Source organism: Vipera berus, assembly GCF_964194415.1.
Source record: "Vipera berus genome assembly, chromosome: 14".
NCBI lineage: Eukaryota > Metazoa > Chordata > Lepidosauria > Squamata > Viperidae > Vipera > Vipera berus.
The window spans coordinates 12475218-12500286 of record NC_138217.1 but is presented as its reverse complement, the minus strand read 5'-3'; the positions used below and the strand labels follow the sequence as shown (position 1 = coordinate 12500286).

At 45.6% G+C, this 25069-nt stretch overlaps 2 protein-coding genes across 2 annotated transcripts in view; one reads left to right on the top strand and one right to left on the bottom strand.

Annotated features, from left to right (window-relative positions):
- The window catches only part of SBNO1 (strawberry notch homolog 1), a 24100-nt gene extending 7418 nt beyond the window's left edge, over nucleotides 1-16682 (bottom strand). The window contains exons 1-24 of the mRNA XM_081339237.1: nucleotides 16312-16682; nucleotides 13168-13295; nucleotides 11830-11934; nucleotides 10938-11247; nucleotides 10055-10155; nucleotides 9378-9474; nucleotides 9123-9283; nucleotides 8418-8551; nucleotides 8230-8320; nucleotides 7404-7565; nucleotides 6713-6848; nucleotides 6497-6602; nucleotides 6199-6352; nucleotides 5149-5331; nucleotides 4938-5035; nucleotides 4237-4388; nucleotides 3383-3580; nucleotides 3097-3264; nucleotides 2587-2756; nucleotides 2183-2314; nucleotides 1546-1681; nucleotides 818-930; nucleotides 599-670; nucleotides 204-312 (exon numbers count right to left, since the gene is read on the bottom strand). Coding sequence (XP_081195363.1) covers nucleotides 204-312; nucleotides 599-670; nucleotides 818-930; nucleotides 1546-1681; nucleotides 2183-2314; nucleotides 2587-2756; nucleotides 3097-3264; nucleotides 3383-3580; nucleotides 4237-4388; nucleotides 4938-5035; nucleotides 5149-5331; nucleotides 6199-6352; nucleotides 6497-6602; nucleotides 6713-6848; nucleotides 7404-7565; nucleotides 8230-8320; nucleotides 8418-8551; nucleotides 9123-9283; nucleotides 9378-9474; nucleotides 10055-10155; nucleotides 10938-11247; nucleotides 11830-11934; nucleotides 13168-13293 — 3214 coding nt within the window. The 5' untranslated portion in view covers nucleotides 13294-13295; nucleotides 16312-16682. The remainder of the gene's footprint in view (nucleotides 1-203; nucleotides 313-598; nucleotides 671-817; nucleotides 931-1545; nucleotides 1682-2182; nucleotides 2315-2586; nucleotides 2757-3096; nucleotides 3265-3382; nucleotides 3581-4236; nucleotides 4389-4937; nucleotides 5036-5148; nucleotides 5332-6198; nucleotides 6353-6496; nucleotides 6603-6712; nucleotides 6849-7403; nucleotides 7566-8229; nucleotides 8321-8417; nucleotides 8552-9122; nucleotides 9284-9377; nucleotides 9475-10054; nucleotides 10156-10937; nucleotides 11248-11829; nucleotides 11935-13167; nucleotides 13296-16311) is intronic.
- Nucleotides 16683-17949: 1267 nt separating this feature from the next.
- KMT5A (lysine methyltransferase 5A) lies at nucleotides 17950-23861 on the top strand. The gene is made up of 8 exons (XM_081339201.1): nucleotides 17950-18244; nucleotides 20013-20155; nucleotides 20941-21094; nucleotides 21509-21719; nucleotides 21848-21935; nucleotides 22317-22376; nucleotides 22722-22912; nucleotides 23643-23861. Exons 1-8 carry the CDS (start codon nucleotides 18235-18237, stop codon nucleotides 23851-23853), a joined length of 1068 nt encoding a protein of 355 aa, XP_081195327.1. The 5' UTR covers nucleotides 17950-18234; the 3' UTR covers nucleotides 23854-23861.
- The last annotated feature ends 1208 nt before the right edge of the window (nucleotides 23862-25069 follow it).

Genomic DNA, 25069 nt, shown 5'->3' with positions numbered 1-25069 from the left:
AAATATCGAATCATTTAAGTGACTGGAATTCAGGGATCAAAAATGAATGTTTGTTTAGCGGAAAACCGAGAGTCAACAATCATCCCAGATACTGCGAAGTTGCAGTAGTTGCACTTTTTGGAGGTCTGTATAAAGAAGCAATTCAATCTCAGTTCAAGATGGCTTTCTCCAAGTTTTATTTCAATGACTGGAAAAAACCCCACAAAACATACCTTTAAAAAACTCTCCTGGATAATCTGCTGGCGGAGAGACTAACGGGGAATCCAAATTCACAATGGACTTCATGACTATTTCCAAGGCATTTCGGCCGTACTAAGAGAGGGGAAAAAAAACAAGCTATTTCCTTTGCAATACAGAATACGACCAGTTTTACAGTTTATGCATATTCCTGTATCTGTATTCCTATTGTAATATCCCGCCCCACCTTTTTATATATAAATGTATGTTCACAAATGAAATGTAAATACACGTGCAAGTGTGTGTGTGTGTGTGTGTGTATACATACACACACACACACACACACAGGATGTCAAAGGAGAAAGGAAAAAGGAGTAAAAATGGCAGTGAATCAACAGTGGTAAAGGACTGCAATTTCTACCTTGTTGTCAAAGTTGAATCTGCTCAAATCTCTAGTTTCTGTTGCTCTTCTATCTCCGTGAGTGAGTGCTCCCTGTTTAAAAAAACAACAACGACTGACTTACAAAGCGAGAGACAGACGTTTCCTGCCCTTTTCAAAACAACAGGGATCACTTTTTTTCAAAATCTGGTCAGACAGAATTAATTATCTACCTGGAGCAAATCACAGCAAATGCCTTACCAAGCTCTCCAGCCGTTTGGCAACAATCGAGGCGAATCTCTGTTCTCCTGCCAATTCAGAAATTAGGAAGATGTACTCTGGGGCAGTCACTTGATTGGACCGGTGAGTTCGTCCTGGAGATTTAAGAAAAAGGAAAATTTTGCTTGCTGGTGTCAACACAGCATCGCCCCCACCTCGCAAATCTCACATGTGAAGGGGATGCACCTTATTTTATTTAAATAGATTTACATAGACAGCTCAACCCTCAGCTTAAAAAAAGCTAGAACGAAAGAAAAACAGACATTAAAATTCACAGGAGCTTATCAGCCACCCTATCACAATCCACGTTCCTTTTTCCCCCCTTCCTCTTGTGACAGTATCTGGAACTCATTCTGAATAAAGTTCACTGGATTGAATGATTCAACTTGTACAGGCAGAAATGTTTACTGTCTGTGATGCTGACACGAACTTAATATTGGATTCTTCAATCAACCGACAAGCCATTTTGGTGATACATAGAGGATTGTGTCTGGCAATTTGGGGACATAAGTAAATCTGGAAAAGTTTATTTTGTCACCTTGCCACCAAATTAACGTCTATTAATGTCCAATGTGGGGCACAAGGTTTGGTCTATCAAGGCATGTTTCAATCTGAAAGCCTACAGAGATGTCTATCAGCTTGAAGACCTTGTAGTAGATCTTGAAGCTAGAAGCTTTGTTTCCACATTCAGCCAACCTCAAGCTACTCACCAAACTGCTGAATTGCCCGATCGGCACTCCATGGCAACTCCAGTGTCATATGTACCCTCCTCCTCTGATTTTTGGCCCTTCGATCTGCTTGCAAAGATATGCCTGAGCTGGCGGCTTCAGAAATGATGGCGATATTCTGCAAGACAAAAGAGGTCAAGGTGGAGCAAGGAAGGAAATTGATTTATAAATGCAAACTTTGGATTTTGTCATGAAAACATAACGTTATACTGAAGCTAGGTGAAAAACATACCATATCACCTTTTCTTTAGCAAGTGAGGGGGAAAAAATTCCCCTCCATTAAGACACTTCTGCAAATGTTTTATTGGTATGACCTTTTCTAAGGAGGAAAAAGCAGCCGTGGCAAGGGATGTTCCCAAGACCAATGGCTTGCACTGATCAAACCTTTTTTTTTTTTTGCAAAAGTGCAAGCAAAACATCCTTGCCAAAACACACCTGTCGTGACATAAAACTAATTCCAAGCAAGGACTGCATTATTACATGAACAGTTTTAACTTTTTTAAAAATAAAAAGCATACATTTAGATATTGTTATTTTTGAAAGAAATGTACAGTCCGGAACATCTAAAATTTTTGACTTGCTGAAGATATATTTACACACTGCAGCAAGAAAAAGGTACCTTATCTCCATCCATGAATCTCTGCTTCTCAGTAATATTCAGGATTTCAACAGGAACGTCAAGTTCAGATCTGGACTCATACGAAATGCTGCCGTCATCGTTGCTCACGACTCTTCCTTTGCGACCTGTCATCTTCGGGACAACGAGTCGTTTTAGCAGGCTACATCAAGCGATGAGGCCCATGAAACAGTCTAAAGACCTGTCAAATATTCTTCAAAGCTGTTCTGAGAAGAAACTCAGGGCTGACCTTTCCACGTTTTGCAAATGGCAAGCTGTCTTATTTTTATGTCTGGCCTCTTGTGCCACAAACCCCTACTCTTACGACTCCCTATACAATGAGGGCTTCCCTCCTTGTAACAGCTTCATCTAAAAACCTTCTTTCCCGGATCCTCCAAGCCACCCACCTCGGCTACGTTCTCAGGACCTCCCAGTTCATCTATGAGCTCGTCCAGTGTGTTAGGAGGGAGATCCTCAGACAGCTTCTCCAGTTTATCCAGCAATTCTCTTTTCATCTGCTGGGCCCTTTCCACGGCATCCTGACTTGTCACGTAGCTGGTGTTTGTGTTACTGGGTGCTGCGAAGTGCCAAAAACAGGGGGACAAAAAAAAGAGGAGGGTTGGTTTTTTTTTAAGACTCGTAGAAGGAACGCCAGGTTAATCCATGGAATCCTAAATTCAGGAGAGGTTGGTACCATTTTTTTTAATTTTTTTTTTTGGTAACACGTTTTATGAAGAGGGTTAATTTAAGCGCACGGAAGGATAAGCCTTTTTAATAAAACTGACTTAATTAGAAAAAGCGCAGCCCGGATGTCTTCCGATTTCCATTTGCAGACTTTGCAACTGCTGCTTCCTTGCCAGGAGGAGGAAACCTCCTGACAGCCAAAACAGAGGGACAATCCCTCCTGGGTAACATACCGGAGATATTGGTAGAAGAGGTTACGGCTGTGGAGGAGAGCGAACTTGGCCGTTTGGATCCGAGACCAGATGCTAATAAGGCACTCTGAATAGAATCGGGGTCTATGATTTTCTTCTTTTTCTTCTTCTCTTTGTTTTTCTTATGCTCCTTCCGGATGAGCCAAGGGTCTGAGAGGAAGGGGGAAAAAGGCCAAAAGTGGGCAAGCCAAACCTCGCCAGCTTTACCCCAAAGGCTGAAACTACACCCCACCGAAAGGGATAAAAAGGACGGACAAAATTATCTCACCATCCTCGTCATCTTCACTAGATTCATCTCGAAAGGGGTTGAAGTCGTCGTCGTCTCCAGAACTTAAACACCGAGAACTCTCGTTGTCGCTCTCCTCGTTCTCCGAGGCCTCCGACTCGCTGAAGCTTTCGTCAGAGCTGCTCCCGGCGAGACCGCCGGCCTTACGGGCTTTCTTGATCTCTCTCGTTATTTCTTCCCCTTTTTTCGGTCAAGCGAAAGCAAAGAAGCGACATTAGAAAGGGGCAGCTCAATTCTTTGAGGTTGGTTAGCAAAAAGAAAGAAAAGTGACTTCCTGACTGAGCAGCATCGACCCGGGGAGGAATCTTGAGGAACTGAACAAAAACAAGACACCGAATGAAGAAAGGGTGCAGAGATCCTCCTGACTTGTTATTGATGCAAAGCGTGCTTTGCTTTCTGGAGCTGGAGGATTTTAAGTTCTCTAAGCAAGAAACCAAGTGTGAAGAATGAAGTATCTCTTTCTATCTGAATTCAGCAGCAAGATTATGCACACCGTACTTCCAAATGAAGACGTTGTATTTTGATTTTCCACTTCCACATACTACTTATTCTGGTTTGTCCTCTTTGGAAATGGCAGTCATAAAAAGCTGGGTCTTTGGCAGACACTATTTTGTGGAAGAGATATGCTGCGTGGCGTCTTCTCAGAGTGTTTGTAGAAACGCTTCCAGTGCTAAGTCTCCCATTTCTAAGCCGCTTATTAACAATATTTCTCAATTCGCAAACTAGGTTTTATCAGCTCCCTCCTCCTTCTCCTCCTCTAGCTTTTCTAAATGGGCACATCACATCTAGCACCCAGGGTTCCAAATAAAAATAACATTTAACGGGCTCCTTGTTACCTTTGCGCTTTTTAACTTTATCCTCCTTGCAAGGACTGTCTCGAGGGGAGCTGTTGTTACTCTGGACAGACAGGTCAATTCCCAGCAAGCTAAAAAGCTTCTTCCGATCAGGGGCTGGGAAATGTTTCTCAATGAGGGACTGAAACACCCCCCTGTAAAGTTAGGAGAGGGAAAAACAGCATTTTAACACTAGCCCAAGTCATGTTTCTGGGGAAATATGACTCATTGGTTTAGCATTTTCTTCTAAGTCAAAAATGGGCTCTCTGCTGGCTTCTCACAGATCATACATCTCCTTTCAGGGCGTTGCTGTGGTAAGAAAGAAGCAGTTTTCATTTTATCTCAAAGAGATGCATTGCACCACTTTGCCCAATCTAACACCGCACACATTCACTATAAAACCATTCGTGAACTTAAAAAAACTGGTGGGCGATGAAATAACTGTTTTAAGAGCAGTGCTTTTCAAACTTGGCAACTTTAAAAATATGTGGACCTCAATTCCCAGAATCCCCCAGGCGGCATACTTTGGAAAACATTGGTTTAGAGGTAAGGATGGAAGCCACAAATTTTTGAACTATAGCACAGCTAATAAGACGCAGCTAATATTGTGCCCCACCCAATATCTCTAAGCTACCACTCTGAATTTTGGAAGAATTTGAAAAGCGATCATCTCCCCCAAACCGCGGGGCTGACAAGGGGCTTACTTTGCTGTGGAGACAAAGTCATTCAGTTCCCCGCCACCTTCTTCCAAAGCTTCTAAGGTCCTGGCTTCTCCTGTGGACTGCAACCCAATGACCACGCACTGGAAGAAGGAGAACACAGGTGAGGTTTTAAGATCTTCTGAACGCGGAGGACGGGAGTGTCACCCGTCATTCCAGCACCTCAACCGTGGGTTGAAGTCGAAGGACAACCCACCTTGCCGTTCTTGATCTCTTCCCTGGCCAGCTGCACCACTCTTTTGACTTTGGATGCAATGCAGAGGTATTTAAAAAATCTCTGGTGAGCAGACCAGAACTGGCCCCACATGGACTTTTTCATGCGCTGTTCGGCGTCAATGAGGTCAGCGGCCTGTTGGAATTTCTCCCTGGCACTTACCCACTGAAAAAGGAAAGCAAGAGTTTTCAGGCTTAAAATTAACTCAGGCAACATCAAATGATCAGTAATATAAAATGAGAGGACAGGACGCCAGACTAAACTGGCCCCTTGCCCCAATATTCGAAAAGGCAACTGGACTTTTTTGATTTACATGGAAAATGTTTCACTTCTCGTCCAAAAAGCTTCTTCAGGTCAGTTCTGAAGCAAAAAAAAAAAAGACCGAGAAAGTCCAGTCACCTTTTTGAAAAAGCACCTTCGGGACAATCGTGATTGAGAATTTTCACAGGCAAACAGACTTACTGGTTCTTAAAGCCTAGTTCTTAAATTTTGGGTAGTGGTTTTCTAATTTAAGAAACTAGATGACATAATGAAACTTTGCTGACTTGTGTGTTCTGCAGCGCTGGAATTTGTTGTTTTTCAGTAACAACAGGGAAATTGTTTTTCTAGACAAGCTACTGAAACTGTCAAGTTTTAGCTTAGAAAACGTGGTTCTGTTCCACCAATACCAAGGCAGCTTAAGCATGGCTACATCTGCCTCTTGCTGCAATAACGTTGTGTAAGATTTACAGAATAAATTCCTTGGAATGGAGGAAGTCCAGCTTTGCTATTCATGCTTAATAACTGCATTATCTGGGCATCCAGAAATCCTTCAAGACTCCTTAGCTTCTAAGCCCCTCTGGGATGTGGGATAAAATGTCTGCAGGAAATCTGATCGAGACCCAAGCATGGTTAATGGAACTGACTTCAGGCTGTCCTGTTCATTTTTACACTCTTCCAAAGATTCATCGGTGTTTCTATTGCAATGAGTTAACACTATGATCTTTCTCAAAGCATCTCGAAGCGCCAACATCTCCCTTTTTAAAGGCTTACCATTTTCACCGATTTATTGTACATTTTGATGTAGTGCTGAGAAAGATGAACTTCGTCTATTTTGAAGGTGACCCCTGAGAAGCTCAGCTGCCTGGCTATGTACATTCCTCTTAGCTTCATATCCATAGCAACTATTTCCATGGCGCCCACACCTCTGAAGAATAAAAGAAAAAAGACAATTTTTTAAAGGGAGATTATTTTCACAGGGACCTACTGGAACTTTGGGGAAAAGCTGCGCGAAAGCCTGACGGTTGCTCCTCCCATTTTACTCAACACCAGCCAAGACCTACGAACGCACCTTCTTTCAACTGCTTGGATAAAATCGCTGAATTCCCTAAATGGGGTCCCTTCTCCCCAAATCCCAAGGCGGTTCATATATGCCATGTTCCGGGGCTCTGATGCACCTGAAAGGAAACATTTTTTTCTAAAAAAAGGGAATTATCCGTGCTTTTTTGCCCCTTTGAAAACAGCACTGAAATCCACTCAACATTCAAATGATGGAAACGGTCCTTACCTGTGGCACTAGCATAAATAACCCTGGCCTTTGGAAGCTTGTTCTGCAGCTCCAGAACAGCCAAGCCTGTCTTAGTTGGTTTTGAAGACCCAACTGGGCAAAGGTTTTTAGCCTTGTGGCATTCGTCAAACACTATCTGAGGACGTGGTTAAGAAACAGACATTTCACGTACAAACATGTATAAAGTTGCATGGTAAACATTCCAGTGAATGGAAGCCAGGAATTGTTAATAGCTAATATATATTGATCGATTAGTTAATTTTAGCAATACTGAACAATAAATCTTTTAGCTGTAAGTAAGGAATGTTAACAAAAGTTTCAACAAACTGTTCCAGGCAAAAACACGGTGACTTAAAGATCAGCGCAACCTTCCAAGAATTAATTAGGCTATATATATAAAACTTAGCAATGTTTTCCAACTGTGGCAACTTCCTGACATGCGAACTTCGATACCTAGAATTCTCCAGCCAGCATGGGCATGGTTGAGAATTCTGGGAGCTGAAACTCTTACCTCTGAAAACAAAATTATTTTATCTTGATCGCTACTCTATCTGGAAGCATTATCTGCTTTCAAACTTTCGACAGCCCTGGAATTGTAAAATGCAACTTATAAAAGAGTACCTGACACTGATTAAAAGATGCTAATTTAACAGGAGAGATATTCCCCCAATCTAGCAACTGCAAAGGATACCACTCCGTCAAAGTCATCTCCACACCAGTGAAGCAGCTGCTTCAGCCTAGTTTTATATTTTCCTCCAGACTGACTTTCCCCAATAAGTGAAGAATAAGTGGCAAAGATGACCCCCTTTTTCACGCTTCCATTGTGCTTGGAAGAAATTTTTCCATATTTGAACTAAAGCAGAAACAAGATTAAAGGTATAAAAGATATTCTGTTCCATTAGAAATGCGTATGCATTATCTTCAATAACTAAATTGCAAATAGCTTTAAAAGCTGCATCTTAAAAAGAAAAACATCTGATTTTATTGTGCTTGGCTCTCAAATAGATCAGAAAACTGATGGACTCCTACTGAAGTTTCGTTACAATGAGAAAGACTGTCTTATGCATCACATATTAAATACGTTTTCCAGGAACCATTCATCTCGGCAGCTAATTTGTCGAATATTATAAATATACACTCAATAAGGACAAATTCTAGCAAGTGGCTTCCTTCTGTAAAACCTTCCAATAAAGGCAAATCTAATTTAATTTTTCACATTATTAGGAGAGAATGCAGAAATACATTACTATTCCACAGTTTAATTCCATCGTTTCAATAACTGAGGATTTGAAACAACTCCTCCCCGTTATGACCTCCAAAACATGCAACATGCCTACTGCAATGATTAATCCGAAAAATAATTTGTGACCAAGCAATCGTTGCAACTACTTCCCAACACAGCGCAAGCCACCCAGAAAGCAACAACGGTAGGTTCATTGGGCATGCATCTCACACAAGCGTACCTAATGTGTGTGTGTTTTTTTGCTTCAATTGTACATAGTAAAATATTTCCACACCTTGTTTAATGAATGGACCAAAATGTTTTTGGCACCAATATCTCTCAAGTCCCTTTCGGCATCGTATTTCAGATCGTTTGAAACACTAAACCTGGAAGAGAGCAAGGGCAACAGACCCGCCATGAAGACAAGCAAATGACAAAAAGAACAATATCACACTGAGCCCAATGCCAGAGTATGAGACTTACCATACTGCCCTTTTTCTACCCAACAGATAGTTTTCATAAATGATGCCAGCGATGGTTCTTCCTTTCCCTACACCGGCGCCATCGCCTATTAAAAAGCCAGCTCGGTCTCCGTTTGGTAGGAATGTCTCATGTTGCTGTGGGGAAGTTACAGAATTTATCTGTTTAGTGCATGGCAACGGAGTACATGCATAAGTGCAGTCAAAATGTATAAAAGGAGCACTTAATACTATGGTGCGCGTAGAAAGGAAATATGTAGTCAATTTTGTAAACTATGAAGAATTCAAGAAGTAATATATAAGTTTCAGGTTACATTCTGAAATATTTTGTTTCTTGAGAATGGAATGTGTTCTATAGATTAATTATTTAGGCCAGTGGCTCTCAACCTTTCCTTAACCAAGGACCCTCTTTAAATACCTTTTGTGGCCACGGTCCATAGGCATAAACTCCCAAGGCGTAACTCAATATTTAAATCATAACATTTCTTCAAAGCTGTTGTGGCCCCCGTGACCACAGTGCCCCCCCCCCCGGGATCTGAGGATCAAGGGCTGAGAACCCCTGATCTAGGCCATTTTTCTGATTAAGCGCAGTATTTTAGTTGGAGAAAGCCTGCTTTTACAGAAAACCCGTTACAATATCTGCGACAAGAACTGTCTTCGGGCTCAATTTTGGTGGACTTCTGGAAAGGCACGAATTTTGTAGCCGTACCTGTGCTGCGTAAGTAATTGCTTCAAGCTGCAAGGCTGACAGCCAACCGCTGTCCACGCTTTCCTCGGGAATCGAAGATTTGTACCACACTTCAGGAGGAGTCACGCTGGAAAGGGAGCTGGTTTCTACTACTGGGTCAGGATGGCGCAAGCCGATTTTTACTGTGGGAGAAAAAGCAGAGGGGTTAAGGTGGCATTTCCTCCACCTTGGATATTGCAGGCATTTAATTTTGACAAAAAGAAGTAGCAGGCCTACATTTTATGGGCATATATTCGGCGTACGTCTCTGCGTGGCCCATTTCCTCTTCATCCTCTTCTTCAGGCTCTTCTTCCTCTTTTGTGACGGGCACTTTCTGCAGGAAACATCAGCGGGTGTTGCACTATGTCGCACACGAAGCAGCCATGTTCAAGAGTGAACAGACCCACACAAATGTGAAGCCTCCCGGCCTTCTTCCCACTGACTTTCAGAATGCTACCTTTAAGGCACTCCTCTTCTGATTCCAGTTATTTTCCAGCAGAAGTTATTTTGAAATACCTACTGGGGGAGGGGAGGGGTCTTGGATAATCCAGTTACTCAAGTTCACAGCTCTACTGAGGGGATGTGAAGCCAAGAAACGTATGTCTGAAATGGCTTCGTATATTGTATTTGTATATAAAAAAGGCCGAACAGGAAGGTGACTGATAAACATAATTTCTGTGCAAATCTCTAAAGATTTTATCCCCCAAAACAGCTTGCAATATCATGGTCAAATACACAAAACCAAGTATGAAAAAGCAATCAGTCTACACAATAGTAAAGCAGATCAAAATCCAGGATTTCAGATTTTAAGGAGCCAAGTTCTGTTGTAGCAGGAGAAAAGCAACTGTGTAAGTCCTGTAAATGAATAAAAGCAAATAAGAGCAATAGAAATATAAATTTAGGGCTGCACTTACCATGGTGGGAGAGAAGCTCCTCATTTTCAGATCGTTTACCCATATTCTTGTGACTTCTTTAGTTGAAGTCTCCTTTTTAACAGCACCATTACTCAAATCGGCTGAAAGGAAAATGTCCCAAAGGATTAAATATTAAGAAAAATATCTATGATGTAATAAAGCATTCTCTTAAGCTGGTGTAAATGAGAGGCAAACTTTTTATTCACCCAAACACCACAGTGCAGATGAGCTTCAAACCAGTCTTAAATAAATTTAAGGCTACCAGGAGTGTAAAAGCATCAAAGTTAGATGAAAATTACAGTGAATTTCCCACGGGGGTGGGAGTGAAAGAAAGGAAACTCTATATCCAATTTTAACAATGGAAGTGATCTTACCAAGCTTAGTGGTGTTTACCATGTTTGGGGACACAAGAATTATGTCTGTAAAAAAGGCAACATTTGGGACCTCAATACATTTATGAGATACAGCCATTTTAGCTTTCTTTTTCTCTATCTAAATAAAGAATTGGAGGATAGCACTCGTTATCGTATGGGATGGGTGATTAGATAGCCAAGGTTGCACACCCCAGGGCTAAAGAATTCCTAGTACAGGTAGTCCTCGACTTACGACCACAATTAAACCCAACATTTCTGTTGCCAAGACGTTTGTTGAATGAGTTTTGTCCCGTTCTACGACCTTCCTTGCCACAGTTACTAAGCGAATCTGGCTTTCCCAATTGACTTTGCTTGTCAGATGGTCGCAAAAGGGGATCGTGTGACACCAGGACTCCGCAACCATCATAAATACGAACCAGTTGCCAAGCATGTGAGTTCTGATCACATGACCATGGGGGAATCCTCCCACCCCGCCTGCCAACATCCCTTCAGACGACTCCCCTACTTACTTGCTGCAGTTGCCACGGGTGGAGCGATGTTGGATGGGGGCTTCAGCTTCATCAGTTCATTAAGACTATTGTTTTTGAGGAGATCTTTCAGCTGGATCTGGTCCTTGGGCACGGGGGTGGTGAGGGTGTTCCGTACCACCGGCACGGTCACCGAGGGCCGGGTGGTGGTGCTGGTTTGTATAATCTTTGCTACGGTGATGGTCTGCCTGGTACTTGTTACAGGGGTTGTTTTTGTCATGACGATGGTCGTCCCCAGGGTTGGGAGCTGGTTGATTTGATTCAGGACAAAGGTTGTGGTGGAGGGTGGTTGCTAAAGGAACAAGAGAGACTCGTTCTTGTGGTTGCAGGAAAACCACAGACAACTGCCCAGCATTTGTTCTTTCTAACTTAGGCGTGGAAGTTGCTTCAACTGGAGGTGATGCTAAGTGACATACTGTCCAATACAGCAAACAGGATTAAAACCGTGGATGAACGTCACATAGTGCAAAATCAGTAGCAACATCAAGGCCACATCGGCCATGCTGAGGAATATCTTTCTGATAAAAGCAGTCTTTCTAAAACAGGCAAGTTTGGGCAAGTATTCTAAATGCCAATAGGATGATGCTGGCCTGGCTTCAGGTGGAATGATGTCCCAGAGGAGAGAGGTAGAAGGTTTCATTTTACAAATTCGGTATAAATGGTTTGGAAACCTTCTCTAAGTATCAACTGAGTCAAAATATTTTTAAAGTTTTTTTTAAAAAACAAACAAAACATGTTATTTTTGAGGGTAACTGCTGTAAACATAAACCTTTGCATTTATTCAAGGAACAAACGGCCCTATTTTTGCTTGTACAATTCAAGAGATGTACATTGTAATCTTCAATGTAACTATTTAAAAATCTGTTTTCCTTACTCTGATGCTCAGTACTGTAGGAGAAGAGGCAGCTTGTGGCTCTGTTTTAACAGCTACTGATGGTTCTGATTCCAACCCCAGCTCTAATGCATTAAGAGATACTGACTACAAGAGAATTAACAGTAATGTTAGATTGGTGCTACCGGTGTTTGTTTAATGCAACATACTTTCTTTACCTCAGATGCACTTAGCGGAAAAATGCTGTGTATGTATACTGCAATATGTGCACAAAGGTACATATTTTAAAGCTTATATTGATGTACAAAATCTGAATGATTTAACCAAACTATGCAGGTCATCTGAATTGTAGCTTATCACTGCTAAATACCTTGCTGAACAGATCAAATAATAGATATTTGCACTGCTAGAGCATCCTTCACCTAGCTCAGGGGTAGGCAACCTTGGCTCTTTTATGACTGGTGGACTTCAACTCCCAGAATTCCTGAGCCAGCATGGGGGAACTATGGCCTCTTCATGATAGGTGGACTTCAACTCCCAGAATTCCTGAGCCAGCATGGCTCAGCTTGGAAACCTCTCCCTTCAGCATGGCTGGCTCAGGAATTCTGGGAGTTGAAGTCCACGAGTCATAAAAGAGCCAAGGTTGCCTACCCCTGACCTAGCTAATGCGTTAAACCAGTTGTTATATTCAAACAACAAACTGCAACATGAAGGAAGCAAACAAACTGGATGTTAGGCAGAGCTCTCTGAGCAACGAAAACACACTATCAGGGTTGACGTTAAGCCCTGTGTGAATACGGCTACTAGATCTTTGTCTCTGGTTAAGCAAGTTTTACACACAAACCAGTAAGTAGGTGCACTGTGGCCATAATCCCCTACTTCACATCTTAAAGGAGGGACTGGCCAAGCATATTTGGTGTGGCTTCTTGTATTGTCTGAACTCAGTCACGGTTCTGGTATTCCTTACACAGAAGTCAATGGCCAATGAAAACTTTCTCAGAGGAAAGCGTGCATCAAATAGCACATCGGAGGCTTATATTTTTCAACTGACAAAAGGAACAGCAATGCAACATGTAACATTCTTAGAGGAGAAACCGGGCAAGGAGATTAATGCGATATAGTGTTTTAAATTGGCCAGCAGAATACAGTCTGAAAAAGTTTATTCCTTATTAAAACAGAAGTCAAGTAGATTAGATACATAGCAGACACACAGCAGTATCAATTTTACAAGTCCCAGGAAAACTGAGAATGAAGGTTTTCCATTTATGGGTATTGTATATAAACTAACCAAGTTTATAATTGTGTTATTTCAGGGAAATAAAAGTAACTCAAATGCTACTAGACCGTGACCAACACAATATCGTAGAAATGCTTCCCAACCTGCTGAATAGCTGGAGGTGGAGTTGCGAGGCCCATATCTGGAGAATCAATATCGAACAAGTCATTTGGGCTAATTCCACTTTCACTTAAAGCTGTAAGCAAAAGATCTTGTCCTGGTTCCACCATTTCTGAAACAGAGCAAATTATAGATAAGCTTTTTTGGCCGGGACATCTGCTTCTACCACAGGCCATTATTTCTCTTCACTTCTAAAATGGCACCACATATTGCCTCTCGGTTGCCACAAGATCTCTTAAAAGCTCCCGCAGTTTAGTTCAGGAGCACCCGAAACAATTGACAAAGTTATCATTGTATTAAGAAGGCTGAATGAAAATCAGATTGGACAACCGTTTGTCCGAAATGTTACTTTCCTGCTTGAGCAGGAGACTGGACTAGAAGACCTTCAAGGTCCCTTTCCAGCTCTGTTATCGTTAAATCCCTTCTCCAAATTATTCTCTTAAGAGCAATAGTTTCGGTAAATGCCAAAGTGGGTTGCCCTTCTACTGCAGTACCTCCTTATAACAACTCCTATGAGTTCAGTTGGAGATACATCAAAAAAATAAGAGTGAAGATTGGACTGTTGAAAACTTGGGTTTGGCATGGCAGAACCGACTTACGGTAGGTAAAGCCACATTTACAGTTAGGGTGCGAGGCTTTCAGTTTTCCCGGAAAGAGCAATCTTCTTTGTAAATAAACCAGGAATCCAAAATGCAAATATCCCATTAATCTTCAGAGCATAACACAGACAGGAGCAGAGCCTGACAGTACTAGGGGCGGGCAACCCCTTAACTTAAAGATACCACAGACCTGGATTGCTTTTAACACTCAGGCATCCCACTAAAAGTATTTTATTTTTATTTGTTTAGCATATCTAGGAGCTGCCCATCTACCTTCTGCTTTAGATTTTTTCCCCCCAGGCAAATTTTCCTTCTGACTTGACTGCTACTAGAAGCATCACATAACATTGTAGCTAAATACTCTGCTGGAGCCTTTTTTATTGTAACTTTTCACAGTAAGTTTAGTCACTTTTCTCTGTAGTCACCCAAGAAGACAGGAAGCCTCTGTCTTTGGCCCATTAGTTTCCAGGAATTAAAAAAAAACAGGAATCATAATCTGTACTACTAGAAAGCAACATACGCATTCCAATTTACAGTTTAAGCTTCTTTGATTATCCCCCTGTAGTGCGTGCACCCTACAGTGACAATCCCACATTCCACCAACTTGTTGAGGGTTCATTTTCAAGCTTGACGCAGCATACAGATTTTTACACTCCCTTTCAATGGGTTGTATGAAACAAAAATCAAATACAAAGACACGTAGCAACTCAAAGTTCAAACTGCCCTGTGTTGCTAACCTAGAAGCCTTCAAGAATTATGAATGAGTGCTCATTAACCATGCATGTTATCAAAACAGAAGGTTCTGGCATTTTAGGTTTGCACTGATATTCAAGGCTTTCAGCTGAATTAGTTTCCAAACAATTAGCACTTGTTTTGTGAGACACAGATATCAGTTTCCAAAACAGACTGATAGAAAATTATGCATCAATCAATACAACCAACACAGCCTTTGCCTGGAGAAAGAATTTAATGACCGTAGAATCAACTAGAGAGGCGGACAGTTTGTTTGTCTGAGATCTTCTCAAATGTCCTTGCTAGGATGTAAAATCTAATCAACGATAATCCCAAATCATGTCACAGAGACTTGAAGACTGACGTGTAATAGAACATAGTAAAAGAGAAAATAAACGTATAAATCTCCCTAGGTGGGGTCATCAGATTACAGCCTTCCCTACCACATGTTGTAGAACATAAACTTCCGGATAGGGTTGGGTCTAAGTGAACACTCAGACCCCACATTTGCCCCATAGATCAACTAAAGGAATCACGTTAGCAGCAGCAACCAGATCCTCTGGGGCTAGAGAACCAACAGAGAGACTTTAGAAACAGTAGTCGGTCCTCCTGAGCCAGCCAGGAGGAACAAACTGCGCCCCCCTCCCCTTCTTTAGCAAAACAGGGGGAATCCATTCTTTCCAGCCTTCCCACCCAACAAGACTGGATGGCTCCAGGCGTCTTTCCACCCAGCATGTCTGGGAACAAAAAAGGCAGGAGGGAAAATGGGCCGGGAGAAGGAGGAATCCCCTGCAAGTGTGGGCCAAATGCGAGGTTTCCCAGGGCTGCAGAAGGACCACCCCAACGTGCACAACAGGATCCTCGGCAGGGCTCCCGGCCTCCCCAGCCAGCTTTGACCTTAAATCGTCAATATACCCACATATACGTATAAATGCACACACTATGTATATCGATCTGTTATACAGTATGTGTATGTACATATCGAGAAATTTATACACACACATACCCACACATGCACACTATTTATGTATGTGTATATACGTGTATGCATCATATATATAATAAACAGAATGTGTGCGTGTATAAATGCATATACGCATATACCATGTGTGTCTCTCTCTCTATATAAAAATTTTCTATGTCAATGGGAGCCGAAAGGGAGGCTCCCACCTCTTATTCCTAACCCCTACTCTCCTCCCCACCAAAGCTTCAAAGCAAGGCTGCCTTTCTTCAACTGTCAAGACAGACATATATACACAAACACACATATGCTATTTAATAAACAACATTAAACTCTATGTGTACATATGTCTGTCTGTCTGTAAATTGATTAGAGAGATAAGGTAGAATGTCAATAGGGGCCGCTTCAAAGCAAGGCTGCCTCTCTCTCTCTTAAACAGTCGAAATAGACACACACGCGCATATATACACAGGTTATTTAATATATATTAAAGTGTATGTGTACAGATAGATGGATATTCTATTAGGGTCCGGGGTTTTCCCCCCCTCCCCCAAGGTTTCCAAGCCAAGCTGCCTCTTTCTATTTCCTGGGGATGCAGCAAAGCCGCCCGGACGCCAGGGAGGCATGCAGAGGGGCTGAGGGCGGCCGGGAAGGGGGTAAAAAGACCCCCTCAGACCCGCTTTTGGGGAGAAGCCTCCTCCCCGCCGCCCTGGGCCTGACGGGACGCCGCCTTGGCGATTCACCGCCTCGCCCGAGCCAGGTTGGGCGAGAGGACGGGCCGCTCTTCTCCTCAGGCGGCAGCCACTCGGAGCGCGAAGCCGGGCGGGGGGACTCACTCTGGCCGTGTCGGGAGGACGCCGTGGAGAACCTTCCTCGTCGCCGTTCCCCTCCTCCTCTTCTTCTCCCTCCGCCCTGGCCGCAGCCGCCGCCGCTGCTGCCTCCCCGCGGCCGTCGCCTCAGCAGCCGTCGCGCCGTCCGCCGCTTTCTAACTCGCCGCCGCCATCTTGGCCCGCGCGCCCTCCGCTCGCGCCCTCCCTCCCGCGGGCGGAGGGGGGGGCAAAGACGAAAGGGAGGAGGCGCGCCTGCGCGAAGGGATTCGACGCCAGCGGCAGCCGCAGCGACGTTGGCGCCGCTCCACGTGACCGCCCCGAGGCAGGCTCGAGCTTCCCTTCTGTTGCCGGGCGAACCAGGCCCACGTGACCGTCGCGGGCTTTTTCCCTCCCCTCCAAGCACAAGTTATAGGGGGAAGCGGGCCTGAACGCGCATGCGCGCGACGCTAGGACTGCTGCTCACACCCCCACGGCGCGGTCAGGTGGTCTCGCCGGCCGGGTCACGTGGTAGCGCGCCAAGGCTGGTTGGATCCTGGAGATAAAGGAGGGGGAGGGGAAAAGGAGGCGACGAAATTAAAAAAAAAAAAGATGGAGGCGCGCATGTTCTCCAGCGCCTCATCGCGGACAGGCCCCGTGTCGGATTCCATGGTCGCTTCGTTCCCCCGCAGGTGGAGCAGTTCGACGCTTGTCGCTTCAGGCTCGAAAGGCCCGTCTTTTTTTTTCCCCTTTTGCCTGTTGGGAGGGGCAAAGAGGAGGTCGAGGAGACGGCGGTTGGGAATCACGTGATCTCCCTGCCCAAAATGGCGGCGCTGTACGTCGCCACGCAAGGAGCACGTCTTCCTCGGATCGCGACAGGCGCTGGTGCATGACGGGAAAAAGAAGGTCCTGTGGCGGGATGTCGTTGCGAGGATGCCAAGAGCCCTCTAGGGAGCACTGCGCAGGCGCAGTAAAGGCTGCAGTTTTGATAGCGTAGCACCGTTGCTTTGGTTCTTTCGCCACTGAATTTACAGCATTTTTTTATTCTTTTGCTCTTCGTGTTGAAAAAAAAAGGCAAAACGTGATGCTTAAATAGCGATTATTTGAGGAGCAACTGTATTCCTTCTACAAACCTTACCCATTAAGCTCTCCAGTAAAATAAAAGAGCCAATCACAATAACTGAATTTCTTTTCACAGGCTTGGTTTATTTACCACGGGTTTTGATCTACTTTTCAAGATAAAAATGCCATCGGCAGTGAATGGAACCCCGTTACGATGACCAAGAATGGACAAACCGCCATCCTTCTTGAAAAAGCAAAGCAAGTTGCAGCTAAAGCCGCAGGGAGCGCCACGATCTTTTCTACTGCGAAAAGATGTCCACGTTGCACGTCTGCAGCGTCATCCGGGCTCCCTTCTGCCGAGATGCCGCAGTTTATGACTTGGGTTTGGAACTGCTGCAAAGATTTAGCCGTCTATTCTGCGTGAAACCGGCCTGCCCCGACCGCCGCTTTGTTCCCATTTCTCGGAGCCTTCGACACGTGTCCAGGAATGACCCAGTTCACACAACCACCCGCTCCCGGGACGCGAGAAACGGCCCGACACCGCTGCCACCCACGTGGATTCTTCCCAGCCTGGAGCAGGAGGCGGAACAGCCGCGGCGCGCCTCCGCCAATCAGGCGCCGCTTCGCCGCCGCGCTGCCCAATCGGCACCCGGCAAGCTCATTTCAAACTCTGCCTTCTCGGACTTCGAGTGGAACCGGGAAGCGCCTTCCCCCCGCCCAATCCGGAGGCCGGAGGGGCGTGAGTGGCAGGCCGAGGGGGGGCTTGGGGGGCTCCCCTCTTGAGAAAAGTCTCGGCAGCCCCTCGGGGAGGGAGGGGGTCCTCGAGGAAGCGCTTCCTTCGCTCTTTGCCGGGCTGTCAAACGAGGCAAAGCTCCCGAGGGTTGCTTTGGCATGGCGAAAGGTAATCACTGCAGACCCCACCGGGAGGCGGATGATGGGATGGGAGGTCCTGATGGATGGGCGGGGGGGGGGCTAGGAGCAAGGGTCTCGTGGTGGAGGGTGAGCGGGAGATGGGGATGACGAGGACTGTAGTCCAACACTGGAGCAGGGATGGGCAGCTGTGGCCCCTTTAAGATCTGCGGACTTTTAACTCCCAGAATTCCTGAGCCTGGAATTCTGGGAGTTGAAGTCCACCGGTGGTAAAGGAGCCATAATTGCCCACCCCTGACCTGGATAGAGAGATGGAGTGGGGGGGGGAGTGGGGGGGTAGAAGGCTGGGTGCAAAGACCTCGCTAATGGCTGCCTCTAGGGTTTTTCAACCTTGGCCCTTTGAAGAAGGGTGGGCCAGCCATGGGGCATACTGGAAATGCAAATCCACCCATCTTCTAGTTGTCAAAGCCCTGCTTTAGAAGCTAAAGGGTTCCTGAAGAGTGCTGTCTTGGGAACAAGGCCTATTGAAGAAGATGGATTCTGACTAAGCATTTGTGCAAAAAATTGGAAATACTTGCAGGGATTTATCTGGGTGATTTCTGTGGCAGCGGTGCCAGTTTTTTTTTTCCCCCTCATTGCTTTCTTCTGAGATGAGTCCTTGAGTTTTCATGCTAGGGTCTCATCTTAAGATTTCCTTGTGGTCTCTTATCCCTAGCAAAAGGATTCCACCCTAATTAGTTTTTCAAAAGCGTCTAGCCTTTCTTTGTGTGTGTGTGTCCTAGGTTTTGTAGCCTTGACTTCTCCTTTAATTCTTCTAGTTGTTTTTAACTTCCCATTTGGAGGTGGGGCACAAAGGAAGGTAGTGAAGTGGTTTTAGGGCAGAGGAATCTGGCTACTGATGGGATGAAAAGCTCCCCTTCTCGGTGGGACAATTACAAGAATTCTTAGAATAGCCCTGAGCCCTTGGATTGTCTCCTTTAGGAAAGGCAGAAATCCACTTTTGACAGTTTTGTGATGTTTGGAGTTCAACTCCCAGAATCCCCCACTTCTGGTTTCTCTGGATAAAGACCCTCTGGTTGCTGGAGCTCAGTGGGTTGGTTTAACCAAGGCTTTAAGCCAATGTTTGTCAACCTGGACCACTTTGAGAGGTGTGGATTTCAACTCCCAGAATTCCTCAGCCAGCCTGTGAACCATTGGGTCAATAACTGGGGGATTCTGAGCACGGATGGATGGATTAGTGCAAGATCTGAAGATGTGGAGAGACTTGGCCCACAGAATTGCCAAGAGTCAGGCAGAACTGAATGAATAACAGACAGACAGACAGACAGACAGATAGAGATAGATAGATATAGATATATAGATATATAGATATATAGATATATAGATATAGATAGATAGATAGATAGATAGATAGATAGATAGATAGATAGATAGATAGATAGATAGATGATATAGATATATAGATACACACACACACACACACACACACACACACACACACGGGAAAGAAAGAGAGAAAGCAAGTCCCTGGCCAAAAGCAGAGGATCCCCCTACCCCCCTTGCAGGATCTCCCACTGGGATCCGCTGCGGGACCCGGGCAGCCGGCCAGGCGCTGTGGTGTCCGGGAGGCGTCTCCTCGCGCCGGGCACCTCCAGCCCTTTAACCCGGCTCTGGGCGGGCAGTGGCGGCGGCGGCTCCTCCTCCTCCTCCTGCCGCTGCTCCGCGGCTCTGCCAGCTGTGCCCGCCGGGCCCTGAGCGCGCAGGCTAGCGGGCGCTTCTCTCTCTCTCCCCCTGCGCAGGGCGGCGGAAGATGCCCCAGCCCAAGCCGGGGAGGGCGGCGGCGGACGAGGCGGCGGACGAGGGCTCCGCAGGCGGCGGAGGAGGAGGAGGCGTCGGCGGCGTCGGAGACAAGCGGGAGCCGGCCCGGCCCAGGATGAACGGGGTAAGCCCAGATCGCCCCCTCCTGCCCAGCCCGGATCGCGGCGGCAGAAGCGCCCGGGTGGCGGCCGCCGTGCGCCCAGGGCGCAGCGCAAAGCCTCCGGAGCCGGGAAGGGCCCTGCCTTCCGGGGCGCACGGCGGGATCGGGATCGGGGTGGGCGGTTGGGTGACAAGCGGGGACCCCTGGCCGCCTTTGCACGCCGGGCGTCCGGCAGAGCCCCTTCCTCGCCCTCCCCCGGCTTCCTCTGCGAAGGGGCAATGCCCGGAAGCCTTCCTGGAAAGGACCCAGCAGGGCGTCGCTGCCGCCGGGAAAGGGAGCGCGGCCACGGGCGGGATACGATTTCCGTCCTCCAGGGCGCCAGCTGGCTGCGGGGAATGGGCCTTGGAGTCCTGCACTGGGGCGGGCCAGTCTTGATGGCGGGCGGGCAGGTGGAAGGGTGGGGGAGGTCCCGCTGGGAAGCCCTTTTTCCAGTAAATGCATTTTACCATCTTCTGTATTAACGCTACGTTTCTATTCTGTCTTTATACTATATTTACTACCTCCGGTATTTATGCTGTACTTGCTATGTCCTGTGTGCTGTCTTTACTATAGTCTGTATTGATGCTACATTTTCTGAATAGGGTGGTTTTCTTTTATCTGACAAACCCTGGCTTAGGTAGGGCATTGTTTGAATTTAATCTGTGCTCTGTGGTTCAACCCAGTGTAGGAACAATGTCTGGTAGGTTATTATTTAGCAAATTCCCACGGCAAACGGGGGGGTCTGTATGTTTCCGTTCTCTCCCCTTCAGGAGAACATCTTCACTTGTCAATCCAAAATCTACAGTTACGTGCATCCCGGTAAAACTTCCACTTCTCGGCCCCCGCTTCAAGAGGAAAATTCTGCCACACATCCTGAGGCGAAAGGGCAAACCTGCAAACTTGAAACTTGCCAAAAACTGGAAGGTAAGAACAAGTTTCTTTCCCGGGGTTTTGGCTGTGCCACCCGTCTACTTTGTAATTGGGGATGTCTGCATGCTAAAATGATGGCCTGGGAATGTTGCTTTAACCTGTCGGAGGAAGAGAAATGGTATTGTAGCAGGCATATCCACAAATTGGAAGGAAATGGTTGTGCTTTTTCATCCTAACAAATTGTATTAAAGACACAAGTGAGTCTCCAATTTCTGGTCCTTTTAGCCTTCTGGATTTTTTAACTTTGATTTTCACTTGTCAGTTCTAACCTGGTCCACATCTCTGTGTTTCATCTGTGCTTTTCCTTTAATGTTTATATTGTTTTATTATGTTTGTCAACCGCCCAGAGTCCCTTAAGAAAATGTTATATATAATAGTTTGCTTTTTCTTTTCATCCCCAAATTGCAGACCGAGGACAGGCTGGTGACTCAACCTCCAGTGTTGCAAAATCCGACAGCCAGCACAGCAAAGCAACCGAATGTGAATCTTTAGCATCTCTCTCCAGCCCAAATCCCGAACCGACGGAAACTCACAAACTCCCACCAGCTAAATCAGGCGAGGTCACCAGCCAAAAGCAGGTCCCGAACAAGGGAAGCAAAAAACCTGCATCCCGAAGGAAGTGAGTGCTACTTAAAGAAGTGGTAGGCTTTGGGTAACTTAATTCTGAATTTTGTGAGCATCTGGAGGCAACGAGAAAGCCCCCCCCCAGTCCTTTCACGTTTACCTGTCTTTCTCTTTCTGTCTCAGAGGCCATGTAAAAACACCGCCAAACCGAAAGGTAACAGATTATTATCCGGTTAGAAGAAGTTCCAGAAAGAATAAAAAAGAATTACAGGTACGGTCTGTCTTACAGCTTCCCTCTTATTGCTTACAAACGTGTCCCTCTTCAGGTCTACCAAAGAATGATAAACATCCCCAAATTCCCACCCAGTCCATCTGTGACGAAGGAGCAGCCAACGATTTTAAGGAGAAGAAAGCAACGGGCTGTTTTAATTCACAGAGCTGTTTTTAAAGCAAAGAAAAGTTGAGGGTTTCCGTTCAGGATGTTCATTTCAGGAACATTTTCAGTGGAATGTTTTTTTCTGGCAATCTGCAGAAAGTTGCATTCAGGATTGCAAAACTAGGCATGAGTAGGTGATTTCTATACCTTAGCCTTGAATACTGCTCCTCTTCCAATTCGTAGCAGTAACACCTGTGTTCGTCTTCTGTCTCGTAGTCAGAGGAGAAGAAACGGATAGATGAGTTAATCAAGAGTGGGAAAGAAGATGGAATGAAGGTAAAATTATCTTGTATGATTTAGAAATCGCCCATCTCATTCGTAGATTACAATGGGCAATGCGCAAATAGACCCCAAAACGTAAAAGCTATATATGAATATTATAATGAAAAGCAGTTAAAACCCAGGCGACAATAGTTGAAATTAAAAAGATAAAATGCAGTTGAGCTGTGGGAACGGTGTTGTTTTTCAATGGAACCGGAACATTTACAAACCGCCCTTCGATCGTTCTACCGAATAATCGGACCGTTCTGAACGTCTGCCTTCGGAGCCAAGATCGGGATAGGAATCAGAACCTCTTAATTCAAGGAACTGGGTCACCATAACGTTTGCTTCCCTCTGCAGATCGACTTCATTGATGGCAAAGGCCGGGGCGTCATTGCAACCAGGCATTTTAGCAGGGGTGACTTTGTGGTGGAATATCACGGAGACCTCATTGAAATCACGGATGCAAAGAAACGGGAAGCGGCTTACGCCCAGGATCCATCGACTGGCTGTTATATGTACTATTTCCAATACTTGAGTAAGACTTTCTGGTAAGAGTCCTTCTCCCTCTGCCTTTCCTTCCTATCCTGCCCCCCAAAAATCAGCGTTCCCTCTTAAAATGACAAAAATAACGCTAATGAAAGAAGTAAAGAGTAAGAGAGAAACCAAGGCTGGCTAACACGTTTGAAGCAGGAATTTACGGGTTAATAGTGTAGATTCAGTCAGCTGTGGTTCATTCAACAAGCCATGGTTTAGAGTAGTGTTTCTCTGCCTTGGCCCTTTGAAGATGGGTGGACTTCAACTCCCAGAATCCCCCTGGCTCTGTCTTCTCTAGAGAAAAAACCCAAACTCTATGGTTGCTGGAGCTCACAAGGTATGTGGACTTCAACCTTGAGACGGGTGGACTTCAACTCCCAGAATTCCCCATGGTCCAGCTTCACTCAAGCCCAGACACTATGGTTGCTGGCGCTCAGATGATGTGTGGGTGTGAACTTTAAGATGAATGGACTTCAACTCCCAGAATTGGCTGGCTGGGCAATTCTGGGAGTTGGTCCGCCCATCTTCAACCTGGTTTAGAACAAGGAAGTTCTTATTTGAAACCATTCAAACTGCTTGCCAGCTCAGTAGCAGTAGCAAACCAGGGTTTTTTTTTTGTTTTGTTTTTTTCCCCCCTACTGGAAATACCTCTTTTAAGAATTGTGTAAATTGCTCCCCATGATTGGACCAGAGGAATCAGGCTGTCCTGTTTTTTCTCTGCCTTCCCTGAAATCCACCGCTTAGTGTCGATGCCACAAAGGAGACCGACCGCCTGGGACGTCTGGTGAATCACAGCAAGTGTGGGAATTGTCAGACGAAGCTCCACGACGTCGGCGGCATCCCCCACCTCATCTTGGTGGCCTCCCGAGACATTAAAGCTGGCGAGGAGTTGCTGTACGATTATGGGGACCGGAGCAAAGCTTCTCTGGAGGCTCATCCCTGGCTGAAACACTAAGGGGATCCCTTGCTCGCGAGTAAACATTGGATTTTCCTTCTGGAAGACCCACTGGCAGCTCTTAGGGGTGGTGACTTCCAAGAGGTCTCCTTTGTGGCCAGCTGAAAAACTGACAGGGACGATGGAGTCTTCACCTGAACGGACTTAAATATGAAAGGCCTGGTTTTATTATTATTATTTCTACTTCTCTTTCTCCTTTTCCTTCTCTTCCTCCTCCTCCTCCTCCCTCCTTCCTCTGCGGCTGCTTCTCCTCCTCCTCCTCTCCCCCATACTTGTCCTTCCATCCTCCTCATCTTCCTTCTTCCCATCCTTCTTCTCTCTCTTTTCCTTCGGCATCAGCTTCACAGAGACCCCTGCTTCGATTCGTCCTTCCCGTCTGCTTTGGGAATCTTTGAAAGGTTCGGATTTCTGCACTCTACGGATATATTTTATTTTTAGAAATGCAACTCTTCATTCTTGAAACTGATCTAAGATGGGGCCTGCTCAAGAAAGGGTGAACAAATCTCCAGTGTATTTTGTGAAGGAAACCCGTTTCTCCCCTTTTCTTAGCCAGGCACCGGTGAAGGCGGACAAGAACACTTGAGGGATGGTCTGGCTTTCTTTAGACAGGTTTGGGCCCTGTGTCCAGGATTATTGCCTCTGCTTGGGGGGCGGGGGGTCTGGGGACCTGGGGCGATCTGTGCCTCAAAAGCTGGGGGAGAAGATCATGTCTCTGCTAAACGGCCGGGAGATGGGAGAACTGGTTCAGGAGAGCAGTTGGAAGAACCAAAAAAAAAAACACATGGTCTTTTCAAAGCAGCCTGTTTGCAACCCTTTTCTAGAAAGAGGAAGAAAAATGGAAACCAATTTCCACCTCTGCTGAGAATCACTGGACTCGTGGCCAAGAAGGAGCTACAGAGGTTGCAGTGTGAAAAGCCAGCGTCAGTTTGTCCTTCAAGAGCCTGGCTCTCCACGTGACTGGGGGAATCTGGTTGTGCTGTCTGCCGTTTTTAACCTTTTCTGCTATTGTGAGCCATCAAAATTGCCATTGGCAAGCAAAGAAAGGAAGCAAGTGAATGGAGCCAGGAAGAGAACGTGACAAGCTCTAAACGGACCACGGTTTCCTATTGCAAGTTGCTCAGCTGGGAGAAGAGGCCAACTCTTTGAACATTGTTGGATTATTATTTTTTTCTTGGTGCTTTCTGGCACCCCAAAGCACCCAGTTTTACCTCTTCTC

Coding starts and splice junctions, on each gene's coding strand:
- KMT5A (XM_081339201.1), top strand. Junction 20,156..20,940: donor CCCGGCCCAGGATGAACGGG/GTAAGCCCAGAT, acceptor TCTCCCCTTCAG/GAGAACATCTTCACTTGTCA. Junction 22,913..23,642: donor TACTTGAGTAAGACTTTCTG/GTAAGAGTCCTT, acceptor TCCACCGCTTAG/TGTCGATGCCACAAAGGAGA.